The following is a 20,380-nucleotide window of genomic DNA, read 5'->3' on the forward strand; positions in this document are numbered from 1 at the left end:
AAAACACAGCCATACAAGATATTGTTCACTCTTAATTTTTTTAAACTTTACTGGATCTTTTTCTGTTTGTTACCTTGTTCTGTCCGCAAGACAGAACAGGGGGCAAGCGGTTTCCTGCCTAGCCTTGGAAGTGCCTATGGGTAAATGAAAATTAAACCAAACAATTAGAAAAAGAATGTTGATTGCCTTTTTTTAAAAATTCTCATTGAATCTTAAGTAGGGAGAATGATCTGGTGAAAATTTTATTTAGGTTGGTAATTGACATAAATATTTGCAAGAGGGCATTGGAAGAATGGTTTTTAAAAGCATTAGTTCTCTGTTCTTTATTTTGGTGCCCCTCTTTTGTAATAACCCCCTTCAATGTTTCTGGAAATTTCTGTAGATATGGTTCTGAAAAACTTAACCTTAATGTGTAGTAGTTGTTTGGTGAATACATGTACTAGGAAAACTTACAGCCATTCTAAAATGAAGACTGCTTTTATGAAATAGTAACTTCTATAATTCTTTATATGTTTTTTTTTGTGTGTGTGTGTGGTAAGTGGGCCTCTCACCATTGTGGCCTCTCCCGTTGCGGAGCACAGGCTCCGGACGCGCAGGCTCAGCGGCCATGGCTCACGGGCCCAGCCGCTCCGCGGCATGTGGGATCTTCCCGGACCGGGGCACGAACCCGTGTCCCCTGCATCGGCAGGCGGACTCTCAACCACTGCGCCACCAGGGAAGCCCCATTGGATTTCTTTATCGAGCTACCAGCTGCTCTACAAGGCCTGCAGAAAGGCTTGCCATGCAGCTGGTAACATCAGCTGACCAGAAATGCTGTGTTTCCTTCCCAAAATGGTTAACAAAAGTCACCTTTGGGCCTTGTGTGGGGAAAGAAATAAGGAAAGAAAAGGAGAGAGCAGGAATGGAGAAGGAAGAGAGAGAACAAGTGAATTACATGGGCTACGTGTGAGCGAGGGTGTGTGTGTGTGTTTCTGTCTTTCTGTCTGTCTCTGTTGAATCTTCTCTTCCCTGAAGTCACACCTCCTATCTGGTGAGGAGTTGACGAAGGTGTTTTCTATTTTAGTCTGTAGCCTTCCCATCTGGTGTCTGGATTTCTTCTAAGGTGCCACCAGTGGAGGAATGAGTATGGGGTATTAGTCTTCCATGTTCTCTCCTTTCAGGCTTCTTTTATAATATTTATTTTTAAATTACTAGTTTTATGAGTCAAAGTGGTCAAATTTTGGCAGTTTCCTACGATTCAACCTATTAATTCAACCCTTGTGATTCTCATTCTTCCTCACTGTTGCCTCTTCTTTACACCTGCTCCTTAAATATTAAATTTTTATTAATAGCTATCATCTATTACCACCCACCGCATGCCGCGTACTTCACATATGGCCACTCTGCAAGGGCGTCCTGATGCCCATTTTGCCTGGGAGAGACGGCAGCTCAGTTGGCCCAAGACTACCTGTGTAGTGACTGACAGGGCTGGGATTCAGCCCAGGACTCTGTGGTTCAAGTCTGGAACCCTCTTGCTGCTACTCTATCCCACTGCCTTTGTTTCCTTGAGTTTTATTATGATCCTCATGCTTTATATTTCTGGCACAAATAAATGAGCCTTTAAAAGGCTGGACAGAGAAATGGGATTTTGATAGGGTTCCAAACCACTTTGGATGAGGATGTTTGAAGTTATAATTTATAAGCATGTTATCTTCAGAAATACAGTCTGGTACTTAATTGTACTCACTCCTGTCATGGTCCACAGTAGATGCCTCTCATCTTAGCCAAATTGTAATTTAAATTCTGGAGGAGAAAGGTGCTCTGAAATTTGGACCTTAAATCCATCCCAGGGGCCAAAGCGTTAGGAAATCTTGCTTTCTTCCTGTCTCCACTTTGGTTGGTCTTCTTCCTAGGCTTTGAGACAGACCTTAATCTTTCCCTTGAAACATCCTGGAGACTTGGTTCATGCTCATGCTTGCCTCCTCTCCCCAACTCTTTTTCTGGTGAGTTGGATTCCTACTCAGCATCTAAATATACACCTGAAGAGAATAGTGCTTTCATGGAAGAATTCCTTCCCAGGATTTCTTGGGAAGTTTATATTCTTCCAAATCCCCAGAAAAATCCGTTAAGAAAAAAGGTAAATGGGAAAAAGTGTTGACATTCTCCTGTGAGAATTAAAACAATCAACACAGAGACATAAGTACATGAAAGGAATCCACTGATGTCAAGTTGAAAGCTAGCCTACGGAACTGAAGGATAAGATTGACATTTCCCAGAGCCAGGTCAGGATAGGAGCGCAGAGGAGAGAATTGGTCATGATTGCTTGTAGCTGTTGCTATGTTATAAGTGGTATTCATGGCCCTGTCTGCTGCTACTGGTGAGTCATCCTTGCAAATAAAATAAATATAAATTTATATGCACAGCGTGTTGTTTACAAATCCTGTGAGTGGTATTCCAAGAAATACGTTTCCAAAGCAAAATAAGCCTTTAAGATGGCAGTTTCAACATGTGATTCTGTGTAGTGCTGTTAACCTGCATTTGGATCTGCGAGGAAGGTTATTTCAGGGATCAACAAACCTTTTCTCTAAAGGGCCAGATCATAAATATTTTAGGCTTTGCAAGCCATATGGACTCTGTCACAACTATCAACTCTGCTGTTTCGTGTGAAAGCAGCCACAGACTATACGTGAAATGAACAAGTGGGGCTGTGTTCCAGTAAAACTTTTATTTACCAAAACAAACTGAGGGCTGGATTTGGCTTGCTATTGGAATGCTATTAATGCTCCAATAATGCTCACTGACATTCTCTAGCATTTGAACATTTGTTATAGACTACGATTCTTTGGAAATACTATTAAGTTTATTTCTTATTTATTTAACCTTTCTTTTAGATATCCATAATAATGAGTAAAGGGTGTTTGGAAGTGTTTGTTGAATAACTTATAACTTGGGGAATTCTGGGGAACTTCCTGGACATTCCCATTTCTCATTCCCAAATCCCAAAGCATAATGTCTACAGGGAATTGGAAAATTTCTGGAGAACGAGATTTGCCGTATCCTTGTGCTCCTCTCTGCTTCCTGATTCAATCAGCATTTATCTTTCCTCAACTTATGTGGCTCTCCTTGTTCTTTGAGCTCTGTGGTGTCCCCCAAGCTTGTCTAGGGTGTGTGACCTATTGTTTTCCCCACTGGGAGATTGGGAATCTTGGGAACTGGTTGATATCTCTGTTGCCTTTCTTCAGAATTACTGATAGATAATACCCAGTATTATCTTGCCCAGTATTCAGGTATCTGGAGTAGATTATTCTTCAAGGATCCTTGACGTTTATATGCTTGGTTGTAGCGTTGTTATTTTAGAGCCAGAACAAGAGGACATTGTAGTATCATGTGGATGATTTGTGTTATTGTTTGGGATTGGTATACTTTATGCTTTTCTACCATGCTGCTTTAGCACTTTTATTATTTTAAGAGGTAGAAAACAGTAAAGGGGCCTAAGAATACTTACTACAAGAATTCATTTCAGTTCTTACAAATAGTCAAGATACAGTTTAACTTACAGGCAATTAAGAACACAGATTTTGGACTCAGCATAACTTGAGTTGATTTGTTTTACCACATATTTCAAAAGCGTGATCTTGGGACAGTTTTACTTAACCTCTCTATCACTGGCTTCTTATCTTTCAAGTAGGAATACTAATACCTTCCTCTCCATTTTTGTGGTGTTAGGATTAAATCAGATAATGCAATTGTGTGGTTAGCACAGTTCTAGAACTAAATGATAATTGGCATTATTACTGACTCTTAAAGATGGGAGATATTAACCTTGTTTTGTGGCAGAGGAAACTGAAACAAACGGGTTAAATGATATGTATAAGATCACATTTATTAGGTTAGAAAACTGGGTTTGGCTCTTTCCTAAGTCCATGTTCTTGCTACCATACGCTGCTTAAAGTAATTTCAGTTAACAGTAATTCTATATCAAAGATACACACACCATGGTTTATGAGGCTGGGTGGATAGATGGGGAAGGTATGAGATGATGCCTTTTGTCTTTTTTTTTTTTTTTTTTAAATTGAGGCATAATTGACATATAACATTATGTTAGTTTCAGGTATACATTGCAGTGATTCGATACTTGTGTATATTGCAAAATGATCACCACATTAAGTCTCATTAACATCCATCACCATACAAGGGATGATGCCTTGAAAGAGCAAGAATTTGTAGTATTTGAAAGCCACAGTTTCTAGAAGCCAAGGATATAGTTATAATTAAAAAGTTGAGAAAACTTGCCCCTATTTCCCTGTCGCTTAGCTGCTGTATTGACTGCCAAGAACATGTTAGATTTTAAGTACCTTTTATGCTTGCCTGTTATCAGTCCCATCATATCACCATGACTTTTAAGAAACTATGCATGTTATCTTAAATTGGATGAAAGAAAAATGTACTACTATGTTAAGCCTGCCACTGGAGTTAGAATGTTTTTTTGTATTTCTCCTTTCCCCCTTCCTCACTCCCACCCTCCACCACTTCACAGGAATGTGCCTCTAACCTTTATGGGTCAGATTTTCACATGGCATGGTTAGTTGCCAATAATTAAACTTCCATAGCTAAACAAATAAATTGGCCAAGGTTTTGGAAAAACTCAGCTCAATGAAAGTTTTGTGACAAGTTGCTGCAGTTTGCTGTATGCACATGGTCTCTGACTTACGATGGTTTGACTTAATTTTTCAGTGTTAAGATGGTGCAAAAGTGATACGCATTCAGTAGAAAGTGTACTTTGAATTGTGAATTTTGATCTTTTCCCGGGCCAACGACATGAGACATGCAGTACGACCCTCTCTTATGAGGCAGGGCAGCGGCGGCTCCTACTCAGTCACGTGAGCACGAGGGTAAACAATTGATACACTTAGAGGCATTCTGTTCTTCACTTTCTGTACGGTATTCAGTAAAGTACATGAGGTATTCAACACTTTATTATAAAATAGGCTTTGTGTTAGGTGAATTTGCCCAACCGTAGGCTGATGTAAGTGTTGAGCAAGTTTAAATTAGGCTGGGCTCAACTATGAGGATTGGTAGGTAAGAAATAGTGAATGCATTTTCAACTTACAATGGGTTTATTGGAATGTAACCACATCGTAAGTCGAAGGATATCTGTATAGATATTTATTTTATCTTACTGATTTTTTTTTTTTTTTCTTTGCTGTACGTGGGCCTCTCGCTGTTGTGGCCCCTCCTGTTGCGGAGCACAGGCTCCAGACGCGCAGGCTCAGTGGCCATGGCTCATGGGCCTAGCCACTCCGCGGCATGTGGGATCTTCCCGGACTGGGGCACGAGCCCGTGTCCCCTGCGTCGGCAGGTGGACTCTCAACCACTGCGCCACCAGGGAAGCCCTACACCACAGTTTTGACTTCAATCCATGGGTTATTTGACAGGCTGATAATTTTAAGACAAATATTTAACTATGCTTAATTTGAAGACTTGATTTTTATCCAGTAACTCTTGAGCACCAACTGTATGCGAGTCAAAGAAGAAGAAAATGTGATCCTCGCCTATTTTTTGTTTGTTTTGAGACAAACCCAGTTCAAGGAAGAGGATTAAGTACCAGCTCATACAGAATTGAGTCCTATAGAATATTAATACAAGAGGAATTAGAATGGAAAGATCTGGAAAACGTGAGAATCATTAGGGAAGGCTGAGCGAGGCAGGAGAACCTGAGCACATTCTTGAAGGAATTCTCTGCAGGAAGGTGAGAGAGCTGGGAAGTTGGAAGGGAAATTAGAAGTACTTCTGTAATTAAAAAAAAAAATCTCTGATTTTTAAAAAGAATCAGAAAAATACGCACCAGTATTTCCTTCTTTTCTTGCTTATCTAAAGCTCCTCTCCAAATAGTACCTGTAACTTGAAGACGTGGCCGGCCCTAGGCAGAGCGACCGCCAAGGCCCCTTTGCACTCGCCCCTTCTAAATTACAGTTGGCCTTCGGCAGGTGGGGAGGCACCTTCCGCGTGAATCTGCCAAACTCCCCTGTCCCGGCATCTAGGAAAACACCAGGATTTCCACAGTTTGCTCTGAAACTCAAGGGTTGTGGGTGCCGCTTAGCTGAAGAGTTTGTTTTGAAGGATGTCCACTCTAGAAATGGCTTTTTACTCTTTAACTTCACTAAATGATTGCTGGAAATGTCAAGCTTCTGGTTGACCTTTCTACGGGGGGATATTTTTATCTGTCTTATTTTAGTGTCTTATTTTTTGTGTGTCTGATTTTTACATTCGCGATTCTCTTTTCAAATTGATTCTGAGGCTCAATTTAAACTGAAGCGAGGCAAGTTTTGATATTATTTGTAAAGCATTTCCCTTGAATTTCAAGGTTGATGTGAATTTTTTTTTAATTGTGTGATTTTACTTCCAAATAATTATTGAGGAGTGCTGTATTTTGGATTTCTTTTCTGCTTTGATTTATTTACATGAAAGTTTTCTTGGCAAAGTGTCCCTTGAGGTTAAAAAATAAAAAGGTGCTCTTTTCCAAAAGGAGTACGTTTTTCAGTGTTTTGTGTTGCTCAGCTATTTGAATGGGAAAGTTTGGTTCTAATAAAAATTTCCTCTTCCTTTGACAAATGTTGATGTTTTTAAAGTCTTCCTAAAGGAAAAAGGAGCTTGGGTGGCTTTTTGTTTTTTTTGATAGTTATCTAGAGCCCCCTTCCTTTCCTCTGTGTGATCCTAACCCCACCATTGTTTTATGGGTCTTTGAACTAGATCTGTCTACAGCTGAGAGTGGTGGTTGAAAATGGACCCAAACCAGGTTATTTTGGGGTGGATACACGAGAAACTGGTTACTGTGGTACATGGGGTGTCTCTAGGAGCAGCCAGGGGTCTGGAGAGAGACTTTCATTCTATACTTGTGGACGGTTTGAACTTTGTTTTTCCCAGGTACATATCATAGTTGATATATGCAAAGCCTTTGTTTTTTTGTTTGTTTTTGTAATGGCTAGAGTACGTGGTATATGGACTTTAAAGGAGCTTGATTTTGAAGTTTACCAACTGCAGGTTCCACTGGGTTTTGTGTCATTTAGAAAAATATTTAAGATCGGTACGGACCTATGACCTCAACTTACCGCGTGTCTGTTTTCCAACCCTTTCCATCCTTGCTGCAATTGTAAATCGGCCTTGGTTTTGTGGTCTCAATTGAAAGGCTTGTCAAGTGTGCACTTCCTTTAGCCTGCACATTCACAACTACAGACTTTTCTTCTGCTTAGCTGGTTTTCTTTCTTCTTCCCCTCCACAGCCCCGAGCCGCTTGTGAGCGCGCCAGAGCTACTGGAGAATTCTCATTATTCCAGGAGACTCTGGGAGCGCCTCTCCCACCTCCAAGGCTCCAGGAGCAAGTGAGCGGAGCTCTGAGGAAGAGCCACTGCTGGAAGGACTGCGGGAGGAGATGCCCCGGAGCCGGCTCTAAGGTAGCCAAGCTAGCTTTTTACCTAGGAGCTCTCAGTGGCCTTGCCAGGGCCAGCAGCAGAGACATTTCAGCAAATCACCTCTTTTAATGTTCCTTGGCAGAGATCAAATTGACACGGTCAATTCTTAGCCACGATGATCATATCGTTGTTTTGTATGAATCCAACATAAGAGAGATAGGACCAAACCCAGTGGTTCTTTATTTTTGCATTACCTTGAATGTAGGCTTTTTTTGGTGGAGTTGCTCAGTTATCTTTGAACTCTGGCCAAGTTGTTCAAATACCACCAACATTTCCCTACGTATAAAGTGCTTCTGCCATTCTTTTCACCTTATAGGACCACTTTTTAAAATTTTTCTTTCCTTCTAAATAGGCTACGTTTTAGAGCAGTTTTAGGTTCACAGCAAACCTGAGCAGAAAATACAGAGAATTCTCATAGGCGGCCCTGTCCCCCACACACCCGGCCTTCCCCAGACTCTGTCTCCCCAGCAGAGTGGTCCATTTATTGTAGTAGTTGATCCGCACTAACACGTCATTATCACCCAGAGCCCACGATTTACATGAGGATCTGCTCTTGTGCATTCTGTGGGTCTGGACACATGTATAGTAATATGGATCCCCCATTATAGTACCCTACAGAAGAGTTTTACCGCCCTAAAAATCCTGTGCTCTATTAGTCCCTGCCCCCTACCCACTCCTTGACCACCACTGATCTTTTTATTGTCTCCATACTTTTACCTTTCCCAGAACTACATTTTCATAGTATGCTTCCTTGGAGTACTTTGAAATCTCTGTAAAGAAGTCTCGCTCTCAGGATGAAGTGCTATTAAGGTTGTGTTAAGCTACGGAGGTAACACAAATACCAACTTTAGAATAGTCTGTCAGATGTTTCTATGAGGGGAGGCCTGAAGTGCTAACTGTATGTGGGAGTGTCTCTGAGTTAAAAGTCGAGATTGCCTGGATATGGTTTGAAACTTGTACATAGAGACAGAAGCATGAGGTCTCTGTAGCCTCTTTAGGTTCAGAACTTTGGAGGAAGGTCTCTAGTAGCTGTCAAGTGCTCTCTCTTTTTTTTTGCGGTACGCGGGCCTCTCACTGTTGTGACCTCTCCCTTTGCGGAGCACAGGCTCCGGATGCGCAGGCTCAGCAGTCATGGCTCACGGGCCCAGCCGCTCCGCAGCATGTGGGATCCTCCCGGACCGGGGCACGAACCCACGTCCCCTGCATCGGCAGGCGGACTCTCAACCACTGCACCACCAGGGAAGCCCAAGTGCTCTCTTTTTTAAGGAAAGTCTAATTTATTATTTTCAAAAATTTTATTCTTTTATGTAAAAGTTTATTTTTGATTATTTAATTTCAAGTAGTACAAAACAGTCTAAAGATAAAATTTTCTCCCTTCCTTTTCTCTTTTACCCACAGGTAATAATTTGGAACACACAATTTTTCACATACAAACTTTTCATAGACACACAAATTATGTGTATTAATTATGTTTAAAAATGGATGGAACGTGGCTATACATTTGGTTTTACAACTTGCTTTTTCCTTTCACTTGATATGCTTTGGATATTTTCCCTTTTAAGCAGAATCTCAATATAAGTAATGACTTCTTAGTGTTCCTTATATGGCTGTAACATAATAACAATCAGTCCTCAAGTGATGGGGTTAGCCTACAATTTAAAGGGGGATATGGGGGGGGTGGAGACCTTTCACATTAGGGAAAAGACAAAAGCCGTGACTGTTGACTTTGAACTCTTAGTCACTGAGGATGTGAGTTTTTATTTTCCAAGGCAGATGATGCACAGCTTTGGGCTGTTGCCGAGGTGTCACTTATGTCAGGTTTTTATCTTCTGGTTGCCTGGAAGGAACATCCTTGGCACTAGGCTGTGTTCATGTATTAGCATAGTTGTTAGTTCTGGCTACCATCCTTGGAGCACTATGAGATATTTTCATGCCCATTTAAGGTGGCATGAGGTTCAATGAGTTCTAAGAGAAAGTAATGAATAACAGGGGTGGAATTAAGAGACTGACTTTATTTTGCACATATATTTATTTGAGGGAGGAGGAGGAGATGATGGTGTTAGTTAATTGCTAACCCTGTGATTCTTAATTATGAAACAGGGTTAAAATTGTTCAGCTCAATAGCTTCCTAGCGTGGTTGACAGCGAGAATCGCCAGACAAGTTTTTAGATATCTGGGGCCGATATGAATATTTGTATTGTTATTATTTTATAAAATATTTATTTCTAGGAAGGTAATAATATAATCGATGTTTATAAGGTTTAAAAGGTACAAAAAGAGTGAGAAATAAGTCTCCCTCCTCCCTCTCTCCCAGTTACCCTTCCTGGAGACAACCATTGTTACCAATTTCTTATATATTCTTTCAGAGATTTCAGGCATATACCAGCAATAATCTAAAGATTATTGCAATTTCTTTCTTTTTTTTTTTTAACCCAAGTGAAAAAGCATTCCACTTAGAGATGGGCTGGAATTTATTTAACCAGTACTATATTGATGACCATATAGATCATTTCCAGTTTTATTATCATAAACAAGGCTTTAGGGGATAACCTTGTACATATATCATTTTAAACATGTTTGTGAACGTATCTATAGGATCCATTTCTAATAGTGGAATTGCTGGGTCAAAGATAGGCACATTTTAATTTTGGTAGAAATACTGCCAAATTGCTCTGTTCATAGAGCTTGCAAAGTTTTAGATTCCACCAGCAATGGATGAAAACTCTGCTTCCTCATACCCTTGCCAATCACAGTATAATTGTCAAACTGATCATTTCTTCTCTGCCAGATCTATAGGTGAAAAATGACAGTTTAATGGAGCTTTAATTTGCATTTTTTCTTATTTTGATTGACATTGAGCATCTTTTCATAAGTTTAAAGGCCATTTGTATTTCCTGTTCTGTTCCATGTTAGTGTCCTTTGTCTGTTTTCCTATTGGGTTATTGATCTTTTTATTATCAGTTCACAGGAGCTCCTATGCATTAACAGATTAGCACCGCCCCCCCTTCTCTCCTTGTGATATGTGATATTTTACTTGGTAATTTGTGTAAAAATAATTATTTTGCAGTGTGGATTATTTAAAATTTTGTATACTTAAATTTACCAATTCATTCAACAAATATTTATTGAATGCCTCTTATGCATTAAGCACTTATTCTAGGCAGTAGGTTATACAATAGTGAAGAAAATAGATCCCAGTTCTTGCTCCATGGAGCTTACGTCCTAGTGAAAGAGACAGTAGATAAAAGACGTTTAAAAATATTAGTTATAGAGGGAATTCCCTGATGGTCCAGTGGTTAGGATTCGGCGCTGTCACTGCCGGGGCCCGGGTTCGATCCCTGGTCGGGGAACTGAGATCCCACAAGCCATGCGGCAACCCCCCCACCCCCTGCCCACCGGTTCCCACCGCCTCCCCATAATATTTATAGAGATAAATATATATTTAGCCTTTTTGTGGCTTCAGGACTTTGTAATACAGTTAAAAGACCTTTTCCATTCTTAGAGTTAAAAACTTATCTTTCCTTGTAGTGTCTTGTGGTTCTTTTTTTAGGCTTAAATCTTTGATCCATCTGGAATGTTAGGTATGAATCCAACTTAATTTTTCTCTGGGTGCTCTATTAATTAGGGTAAGGCTGAGTTGCTGCAACCAAGGGACTGAAATATGCTATGGTTCAAAGAACAGAGGAGTTGACTTTTTTCTTCACTTTACAGTTCCAGTGTGAGCAAAGCAAGTCAGCAGAACTGCCCGTATCCGCTGGTCGTTGAGAGTCAGGTTCCTTCTGTCCTGTGGCTCTAGGAATTGTCACTGTACTTATCTGCATGGTCATAGCTGGGTTGCTACCATAGCTGGGTTCCCTTCATGTGAAGGACGAAGGAGAAAGTTCAGGGCAAGTGATCACATGTCACTTCCTGCTTCCATTGGTGAGAACATAGTCTTGTGGGCACACCTGGCTGTGAGGGAGTGTGGGGAATGCAGTCCGTGCTGGTCAGCATGTGGCCAAGAAGAAGTGAAGAAGGAATTTTAGTGGAAAGTAAGCAGTCTCTGTCCCATTGGCTAGTCATTCCAATTTTACTGTATAGTCCCAAATTTTCCCTTTTGATTTCTTTTGTATTATAAATTCCCATGTACATTGTGGTCTATTTCTGGGATATCCATTTAGTTTAATTGAGCTCTTTGCCTGTGTGTGTAGTAGGATCACACTGTTTTTCTTAAACTCTTGGAGCTTAATACTTTTTTTTTCTTTTGTAGGGGTAATTCCTGAATTACTGAATTTTACTGAATTTTATTGAATTTCCATATTTATTTTAAGTTCCCTTTTACAGAACTTTAAAGTTTCATGTTACAGAATTTTCATATTTATTTGTGTGTGTGTGGTTTGTAAAAAAATATATGAACTTTAAAATTATCATATGTAGTCACCACTCCCTCCCTGCTAAGAAGCAAACCTGTTAGTATGATTATTGGGATTGTGTTAAATGTCTAGATAAGTTTTGTGAGGGAGGTTTCACAATTTTATGGTGTTAATTTTTCTTATTTGGTGATAACGTTGCACAGTGTTTGGGAAACATTGATCTGGACTCTCCAGTCTTTTGATATCCTTGACCCATGAAATTTATGTAATTGGAGTGGGAGAGAGGAAGGACCAACTTATCATAAGATGCTGTGTTACTTTTTTAGTTTAATACTTGATTTCTGATAATGACTAGGTAAGTGAAGCCTATTTCTCTATTAAAAATTAATAAACTTGTAACTTGAAAAAACAATTTCCCTGTCTGAAGGTAAAAAACAGTTGACATTTCAGGAGGTTATTATATAAACTTATTTGTAACACAAACCTGGTTTTTTGCATATATGTATGATATGCAGTGCTGTTACTTCCTCCGAGTGTGTGTGTGTGTGTGTGTTAGTCTGCATCTTTTTTTGAACAACACACATTCCTCTTCAGTCTTCTCCTTTTTACCTTTTTATTATAAAGTGAAACACAGATATCACACAAAGTATACATAGCTTAGTTAATTTTATAAGGTAAATGTTTTTTGTGACCACCACACAGGTCAAGAGAGTATTAGCGGCCTCCCTAGAGCCCCTTGGCATGTCCCATGACTGTCATGGTCCCTCTCTCTCTCCAGAGGTAACCACTCTCCTGACTTCTATAGTAATTGCTTCGTTGCCTTTCTGTATGGTCTTATCACCTGCCTGTGCATGTCTAGCCACTGTAGTTTAGTCTTGCACACCTTTTTACGTCTTTGAAGTCTAAAGCTCAGGTTCCCCCTCCAGCCCTTTCCTTTTCTTACAGTTTATCTGTCGAAGAACTCAGCCACTTGACCTCTAATTTCCAACTGGCTGGATTTGGTGATTGCATCCTCATGGTTCAGTTCAACTTGTTCTCTTTCTTTTAGTGGGAAATGGTAGTTTAACCCCACAGTCTGGGTATCCGGAATGCTCACTGCTACTGGGTAGGTCATCGTTTCTAGGCCTTTTTAGTGGACAGAGGAAATATGTATGTATAAAATACTCAGTGAGTTCATACTGTTGCTTCCAATTCAAATTCAGTTTATATGGTTCTTACTTAACCTTAGCTGAATTACATCTCTAACTCCCTTATTCCACGCAGAAAATTTAGGTTCTCCAGAACAGCAGGGAACAATAGTATTTGAATAGGCCATAGTTAGGCATCTGCTGTCTTCCACACATTACACACAGTATTCTCCACACCACCACAATCCCAACACCGCACCACGAGTGATGATAACTGAAAGGCGAGAAAAACAGTTCTCTTTTTGTGTGCTTATCCCCATTCTCCTCGCAATTTTCAGGGGGAGGAGTGGGGGATGTTTATAGTTGTTGAAAACTGGGCAAATTTAAACACTGATTAGCTTTTAGATGATATTTGGAGGAGGAATACTTTTAATTTTGTTACATGAGATGTTGGTTTTATAGTTATGTTTAGAATAAGTCCTTATCTGTTAAAGAATTTGTGGGTGAAATGATGTGAGTTCTGGGATTCTCATTAAAATACATCAGGAAGAAAATGGGCAGAATAGAGGAAATAAGATTTCTTATTTTTGGAACTGAGTGGTAGGATGTGGCTTATTTTTGAAACTGGGAGGTCAAAAATAGGGTTTATTATCCTTTTTCTCAATGTAACTTGAAATGCCTGTTATGCAAAATTTTTTAAAATTAATCTTATAAACAGTGAAAAGACAAGGGCCTACGATAGGGAAGGAAGGTGATAAGGAAGGAATATTCAGGGAAGTGGGAAAATGAGTAAAGAATCCTAACCTGGTGGTTCCGTTTGGCTCAGTGGCCTTGAAGCTGGGTAACATCTTGAATGAGAAGAAGGGAGGGCTGAGATGTGAGGCCTCAAGGGAAACCAGCGTTTAAGATACGAGTGGCAGAAGAGGAAACTCCCATCCAAGGAAACTGAGCAGATCCAACCCATAAAAGTAAAGATAGCAGAGAGATGGCGCCTCTGAATCCCAGCTAGGGAAGAACCAGGGAATGGACCAGTTGATGCCACCCTCAGCGTTCTCAGCATCACCCAAATTGCCGGAGGACTGGGGGATTCCTAGGCCTCAGGTCAATCAAATACAGATCTCGGTGGGTGAGGCTTCAGAGTCTGACTTCTGAGGAAGCTCCCCGGTGAATCTGAAGGATAAGGTAAGGTTACAAAGAGTTAGAACCTTAGCCAGAGGCATTTTGGTGATGGACCGGGTGGAGAGGGGAGATGTGGAAGGAGCTTTGTGTAGTGCTCTTTCTAGAAAGTTTTCTGCGAGGGTATGAAGAGGGTAGATATGGGAGGACTTGGGGCCGAGGGAGGTGGTGGTTGCTGAAATAGTTGTTGCTTATAATAATGTAAGAGAGGTTTGCCTGTAAATGTGGAGGATGTGAATGGTTCCTTATGCAGGATGATGACTGAGTGGTCAGGCCAAGCATGAGGTTAGGCGCCCCCCCTCACCCCCCACCCCAGTACCAGATAGGTTATTTTTATTTTTATTTATTTATTTTTTTTTGTGGTACGCGGGCCTCTCACTGCTGTGGCCTCTCCCGTTGCGGAGCACAGGCTCCGGACGCGCAGGCTCAGCGGCCATGGCCCACGGGCCCAGCCCCTCCGCGGCATGTGGGATCTTCCCGGACCGGGGCACGAACCCGTGTCCCCTGCATCGGCAGGCAGACTCTCAACCACTGCGCCACCAGGGAAGCCCGATAGGTTATTTTTTTGCCAAGCACGTGAGTTTCGATGGTTCGGGGGGAAAGCTTGAAAATGGTCATCATGAATTAGATGTTCTTTCTATTTGTTAATGTTTTGAATTACACATTAAAGGAGAGGTACTCAAGTCTTTGCATAGGGACCTCTGCTTCTCAAGTTCTGACTGGGCCTTTGGGCCCCTCCCCGAGGAAGAAGGAAGGAGTGGGGTTTTTACGGCTGATGTTGGCCCTGTTTTCTTATTCAGCACTCCTGCTCTTCTTCACATTCTGTTTTCTCTTTTTTGGTTTCCTTTTCTTCGTGTTCAGGTGACACTCTTATACGCGTAGAACCTCCGAGAGGGGTTGCCTGGTACAGGGTGGTGCTTTCCAGTTATTTGCTTTGGGACTGACTGTTGGAGGGATCCCTACATTTTCTGGATTTCCTAATGTCTGACTTCGAAGGTTGTGGGGAGAGGACTGAGGTGAGTACCCTGTTCCTCCTGTTTTTCTCTGCCTCCATGTCTTTGTTCTTCATAATAGGTTGGATTCATCATTTCTACCCTGTAGACTTTCTACCCCTGTGTACTTGGGAGCATCTTCTGTCTCCTAGATTTCGTTTCTTTCTCCCCACTTAGTAGAGTGCGTTTATTTTTACTTTTAACATGCCATTAATTTCTAATTTAGGTCAATTGAGCATTTTGATTTTTTTTTAAAAATAAATTTATTGATCTTATTTATTTATATTTTTGGCTGTGTTGGGTCTTCGTTGCTGCGTGCGGGATTTCTCTAGTTGTGGCGAGCGGGGACTACTCTTCATTGCGGTGCGCAGGCTTCTCACCGCGGTGGCTTCTCTTGTTGCGGAGCACGGGCTCTAGGCACGCAGGCTTCAGTAGTTGTGGCACGCGGGCTCAGTAGTTGTGGCACACGGGCTTAGCTGCTCCGCGGCATGTGGGATCTTCCCGGACCAGGACTTGAACCCGTGTCCCCTGCATTGGCAGGCGGATTCTTAACTACCGCGCCACCAGGGAAGTCCGAGCGTTTTGGTTTGAGTGGGTGGTTTTTTGGTTATGAAAGTTTTCTGGTCTCTTTCTGTGTGGTATCAGAGCCTCTCCCTGTCTTATTTCCCCTCCTCTTTGTTTTCTGTTGTGGTTACTTCGATGCTAACTTGTTCCACTTGTACACTGACCCTGTGTACACGGCTCGTTTTCTTTCTCATGATCATATTTATACTTTTGATGGATATATTTAAATGAACAGCTGTGCATTTGTTGAGTCATACCACAATTATCTGATTCTGCCTTAGCTGCTCCAGGGGCAAAAGCATATTTCAAGCTAAGTTGTGAGAGAATTCCGTTAATCACATTCTAACTGGGGGAGGGGAGAGGAGAAAGACCACTAAGAAAAGTCTTTTGAAAGATGAATGTTAATTAGTTGTTCAGTTATTTTAGAATAGATTGATTTGGTTGCTATTTAAGGTGTCACCTGAAGAAACTTTATAACGATGTAAATAACTGTAAAGGTTTAATGATATCAGACAGGCTAAATTCTCTGGAATTGTTGATGTGGGGATAAACTTAGTAGCTGGTTTATTTAAATAGATAAGCGGTCTTTAAAAGAGTTTCTTTCTGTAAAGACTGGTGTTCTTGACTCAGCATTCCTTGAATTCATTGGCTAAATATTTTGTTTTAAGCTTCCTGAACAGATAACATTACAGAAAACGTTACAACTTTCTTTTTCTTCAAATCTATTAATTGCTAATTATAACCTCTGATTGAGTCTTTGGCTTCCATCAGCCAGATCTATTTTTCTCTTGACACTTCCTCATGGTTTTCTGAAGGTTATTAATAGGCATGGAAGCATGGCTTTCCAAATAGCGTCAATAACTGTTAGGAGACTAGTGGGGGGCAGAGTGGGGGGAGATGATATGTCAATTCCTGACTCGGAGGAGGTGTATTTTCAAGCTACAGAAGCTGTCTCAGAGGTCACTGGGGATGGCTCTGGGCAGATCAGCTGGTGTCTGCAACTAGAGATCCAAGCAGTCCTATCCAAATGGGATACTGTCCACCAGGGAGTTGTCTGCTCTACCCAGAGTCTGCCAGCCGTCTTTTTGTTTGGCTGCTTCTCTTGGATGACACCCTTGAAAACTGAAATCCAGGTTACAAATGATATCTTTTAATTTATCTCCAATACCTGGTTGCAGCTATATTACATGGAGGATGAAGAGCAGCCCTCTCCCCCAGTCATTTCCTGGCCAGCCTGTAAAACATTCCTTAAACCTCCCTCTCCTCTCCCCACCCAAACCAAAGTGTAACGTAGACTAAGATGTTAGAATTAATGTGTTTTAATTTCCATAGAGTGCCTCGTATGTGCCAGGATGGCGATGTAGCCATGATCCAGGCAGAGTCCTCACTCTCACGCTGCTTAAATTTTGGTGTGTGGAGTAAGGACGGATGGGAGAGGGAGAGACATAATAAAGACCAATAAACTAATACATACATGACAGATGTCACGCAGCGTTAAGTGCTGTGAAGAAGACGGCAGGGCGCTGTGGGCTGAGTGTGGGGAGGTCTGAGGCAGGAATGGGCTTGAGTGTGTGTGGGGTACGGAGGAGAAGGGGTCTGGTCAGGCTGGTGTATAAAGGGTGGTTTTTCTCACCTCCACAGAAATCTGCTCTAGTGCTTCCCATTTTAAAAAGAGAGAGAGAGAAATAGACCTCCTTGGTGCTGATGTCTTTTTTATTTAATTTCCCCCGACCCTTCAAATTATTACGCGTTGGTCATGTTAGCCTTAGAATTGGGACAGTTGTGTCAGATGGCAGTGCCTGAGATACCATTTGTCTGGTAACAGGAGGGATAGGAAGGGTCTGAACTCTTAGGCTAAAGGGGAAACTGCAGGCAGTGAGAAATGCCGCAGAGGGCCGAGAAGGCATCTAACTGAGGGCTTTGGGAGGAGGTGGGATTTTAGATGGACTTCACAGTTACTCATCTAAGAGTTTCACTGGTGGAGTTGGGGGTGAGGGTAGGGGGAATAATAGGGTCCTTTCTACCGGTAGGTAAAAAAAATACATAAATAAAATAAAAGAAAGTCCCAGTTTGTAAACTGGAGGGAGAGGAGCCCTGAGCTGCCTAAGAGAATAGAACAAAACAGCTGGGAGATGATGGGTACTATCAGTTGAAACAAAGCGGAGAGCCGTGGCTATTTGATACAGAGGGAATGAAGTGGAAGACGAGGGACAGTTTCCATGTAGTCAAGCGCGTCAAAATAAAACCGAGACTTGAGATACCAGTAAGGCATGCCGTGGGTGATCAAAACGTTGGAATCTCAGAAGCTTAGCTTAGTTATTATCTTTATATTTGGTAGGGGTGTAGCAAAGTCAGTTTCGTCCTGTATACAATGAAAGTAAGTCTATGGGGTTTCTTCGGTTCTAACATGGTAGCTTATCCTTTTACTGATTTTCGTTCAGTTAAACCTCATTTACCTACCCTTGCCTTTTTTTTTTTTAAACCAGATTATATTATTCTTTTCCTGGCCTTTCCAAACCATATCTTGGGTCCATCTGTCACAGCTGGAATGTTTGTAGTGTAACTCTTTCAGTCAGAACCCTTTCTTTCCTGAAATAATCTGTAATTATTTCCTCTAACTACAGGATGAACTGATCCAGGGGCTGGATTTCAGTACTATAGGACTTGTCCAAGAAGCTATTTGTATTCATCTATCTTGAAAGATCAAATTACATGCTAATATTCTGAAAGTAACACCCCACCAGAAACCCCCCCGCAGCAGTGAAGTCTATATAAAACCAAGCCCTGGCAACTTGCACATTGCCAGTTCAGACAGAGTGTGGTGTTAAAAATATTTCACAGGTCATTTGTGAACTGGAGAAAAGACCCTGACTTAACTTATATGGTATGATGCTTTGGTTTAGCCTTTCTTTGCAGCTATAACTGACAGCCCATGTCTCTCTCCACCCTTTCCAAAGTCCCAGGTAGTTTGGAGCAAGCTGTCCTTGGGTTCTCTCTCTGCTTGTTGACCATAGAAGAGACATAACTATTGTCACATAATGGCTGATTTTTGTCCCCCTTGGAGGTGGTGGTTGTAAGTATACCTTCCCTCAAGATTGTATATTTAGAGTCTGCCTTGCTGGATCTAATTTGCCCCCCAAATGTGCCCGACCTAACGCTAATGCCTGTTTTTATTTTATGATGCGTCACAAGAGAACTGAAGAATGGGGATGGGAGGGAGGAGGTAGCAACCACTTGTGTACTAGCAACGTGGCTTGTCTTTCCTTTCACATCAAGATTCCCCCCCCCCCCACCAGGGGCAGGGGAGATAATCCGAGGTTACAGGGTATATGAAATTAATTTGAGGTTAGAGAAATGCAAAGACGGCATGATAAAGGTGGCCCAAATAACCATTGTTTTCTGAGAGGAAAATCAAGATGGGTAAAGATCACAACGTGTTGAAGCTTGGATAAAATGTTAAGGAGGACTGTGGTTAGTTCCATAGTTTAGGAAGCTAAACTATGGCTGGCTGGTTTAACGAAGGTTGTGAGCGTTTGTTAATTAGGACCTGGACTCTGGTCACGTGGCTTTGGGTTTGACTTTGTGTGCTCGAGCAAGGTACTTCTAGCTACCCATTTTCTTATCTGTAAGCTGGGATTAATAGGAGTATTTCTTTTAGAGTGTTTTGGGGAGAGGTTGAAAGAGATAACGCATAGGATCTCTAAGCACGGCGCCTGGCTGCTTAGTGAGTGGCACTGCTGTTACTGTAATAATGATGTGCTGTTGACAGATGACTAAGGGAAAGCAGAGTCACTCTCCTTCTTTTCTGCTTTGCCTCTACCTTTTATATTAAAGAGAAAGATTTGTTTTTTCTTATGGAAGGCGTAGCATAGGCCATATAAAAGAGACGTAAAGAAAAAACTGTCATGGAACAGTTGTGATAGCCCTCACCGACGGTGAGTGAGCGACTTCACGTGGATGGTGAAAAAGTCATTCAAAATAGGGATGGGTGAATGTACAATCCATCTTTCAAGATTCTTTCTGACTTGGAGAGTGTTAGAAATTGAATTGAGAAGAGCATCAAGGAAGTCCCTATTGAACGAGTCGGTGCTCAGTAGATTATGTGTTGAACAAATGGACAAACCAAATGAGTCTAGGCCGCCAGGCCAGACAAATGAACATTTTGTAGAATCTTCTGATGGGAACGAATCTCAGGGTTCATCTTACAGCTTTGCTTTCATCCTCAGCACACAGATAACAAGTTGTTTGCTGTTCATAACTTTAGGTTTGAGAAATATCTTTTATTCTTACAGTAGATTATCAACTAGATTGCTTAATATGAGTTCTAAAGGTTGAATATAGAAGTGCAGTATACTCCTGGTTATTCTGTGACTGACATCAGAATGCTTTGTGATTTTTGGGGGGATGTACTGCAGTATGTCTGTGGCTTTATCCAGCTGTAAAATTGTGATGAGCGAAAGAAGTACCAAACTTGGTCTCAAGCCCACATGTGTTAAAAATTGAGCTAAACGCTAGCTCCCTAACTGGATGTCAGTCTGATCTATAAATGGAGTTTGAAAAGTACCATAGGATTTGGAAAGCAGCTCTGTTTTGCCCTGGTGGTTTGCCTGTTTTGAGTACAATATCATGGGACTGTCCTGTCTCCCAAGGGAGTAGTCCTGAGACACTGTAAAAGATGGCACTGATTTAAGACCCGAGGTCCCTAACCTTTTTCTGCATAGC

The 20,380-nt window shown here is 41.4% G+C and overlaps 1 protein-coding gene across 3 annotated transcripts in view; it reads left to right on the forward strand.

Annotated features, from left to right (window-relative positions):
• ACVR1 (activin A receptor type 1) overlaps positions 1 to 20,380 on the forward strand; it is a 126,793-nt gene that overhangs the window by 44,193 nt on the left and 62,220 nt on the right. Inside the window, exons 2-3 of one of the 3 annotated variants that reach the window (XM_082658548.1) lie at positions 7,259 to 7,429; positions 14,964 to 15,118. Coding sequence is in view for 1 of the 3 variants with exons in the window: in XM_082658546.1 (XP_082514672.1) it covers positions 18,697 to 18,731 (35 nt within the window). In the remaining 2 variants the exon portion in view is untranslated. Of the gene's footprint in view, positions 1 to 7,258; positions 7,430 to 14,963; positions 15,119 to 18,620; positions 18,732 to 20,380 lie in introns of those variants that run through there. The other 2 variants (XM_082658547.1, XM_082658546.1) reach the window with 2 other exon arrangements.

Source organism: Grampus griseus (assembly GCF_964374135.1).
Source record: "Grampus griseus genome assembly, chromosome: 7".
In the NCBI taxonomy this organism is placed as follows: Eukaryota; Metazoa; Chordata; class Mammalia; order Artiodactyla; family Delphinidae; genus Grampus; species Grampus griseus.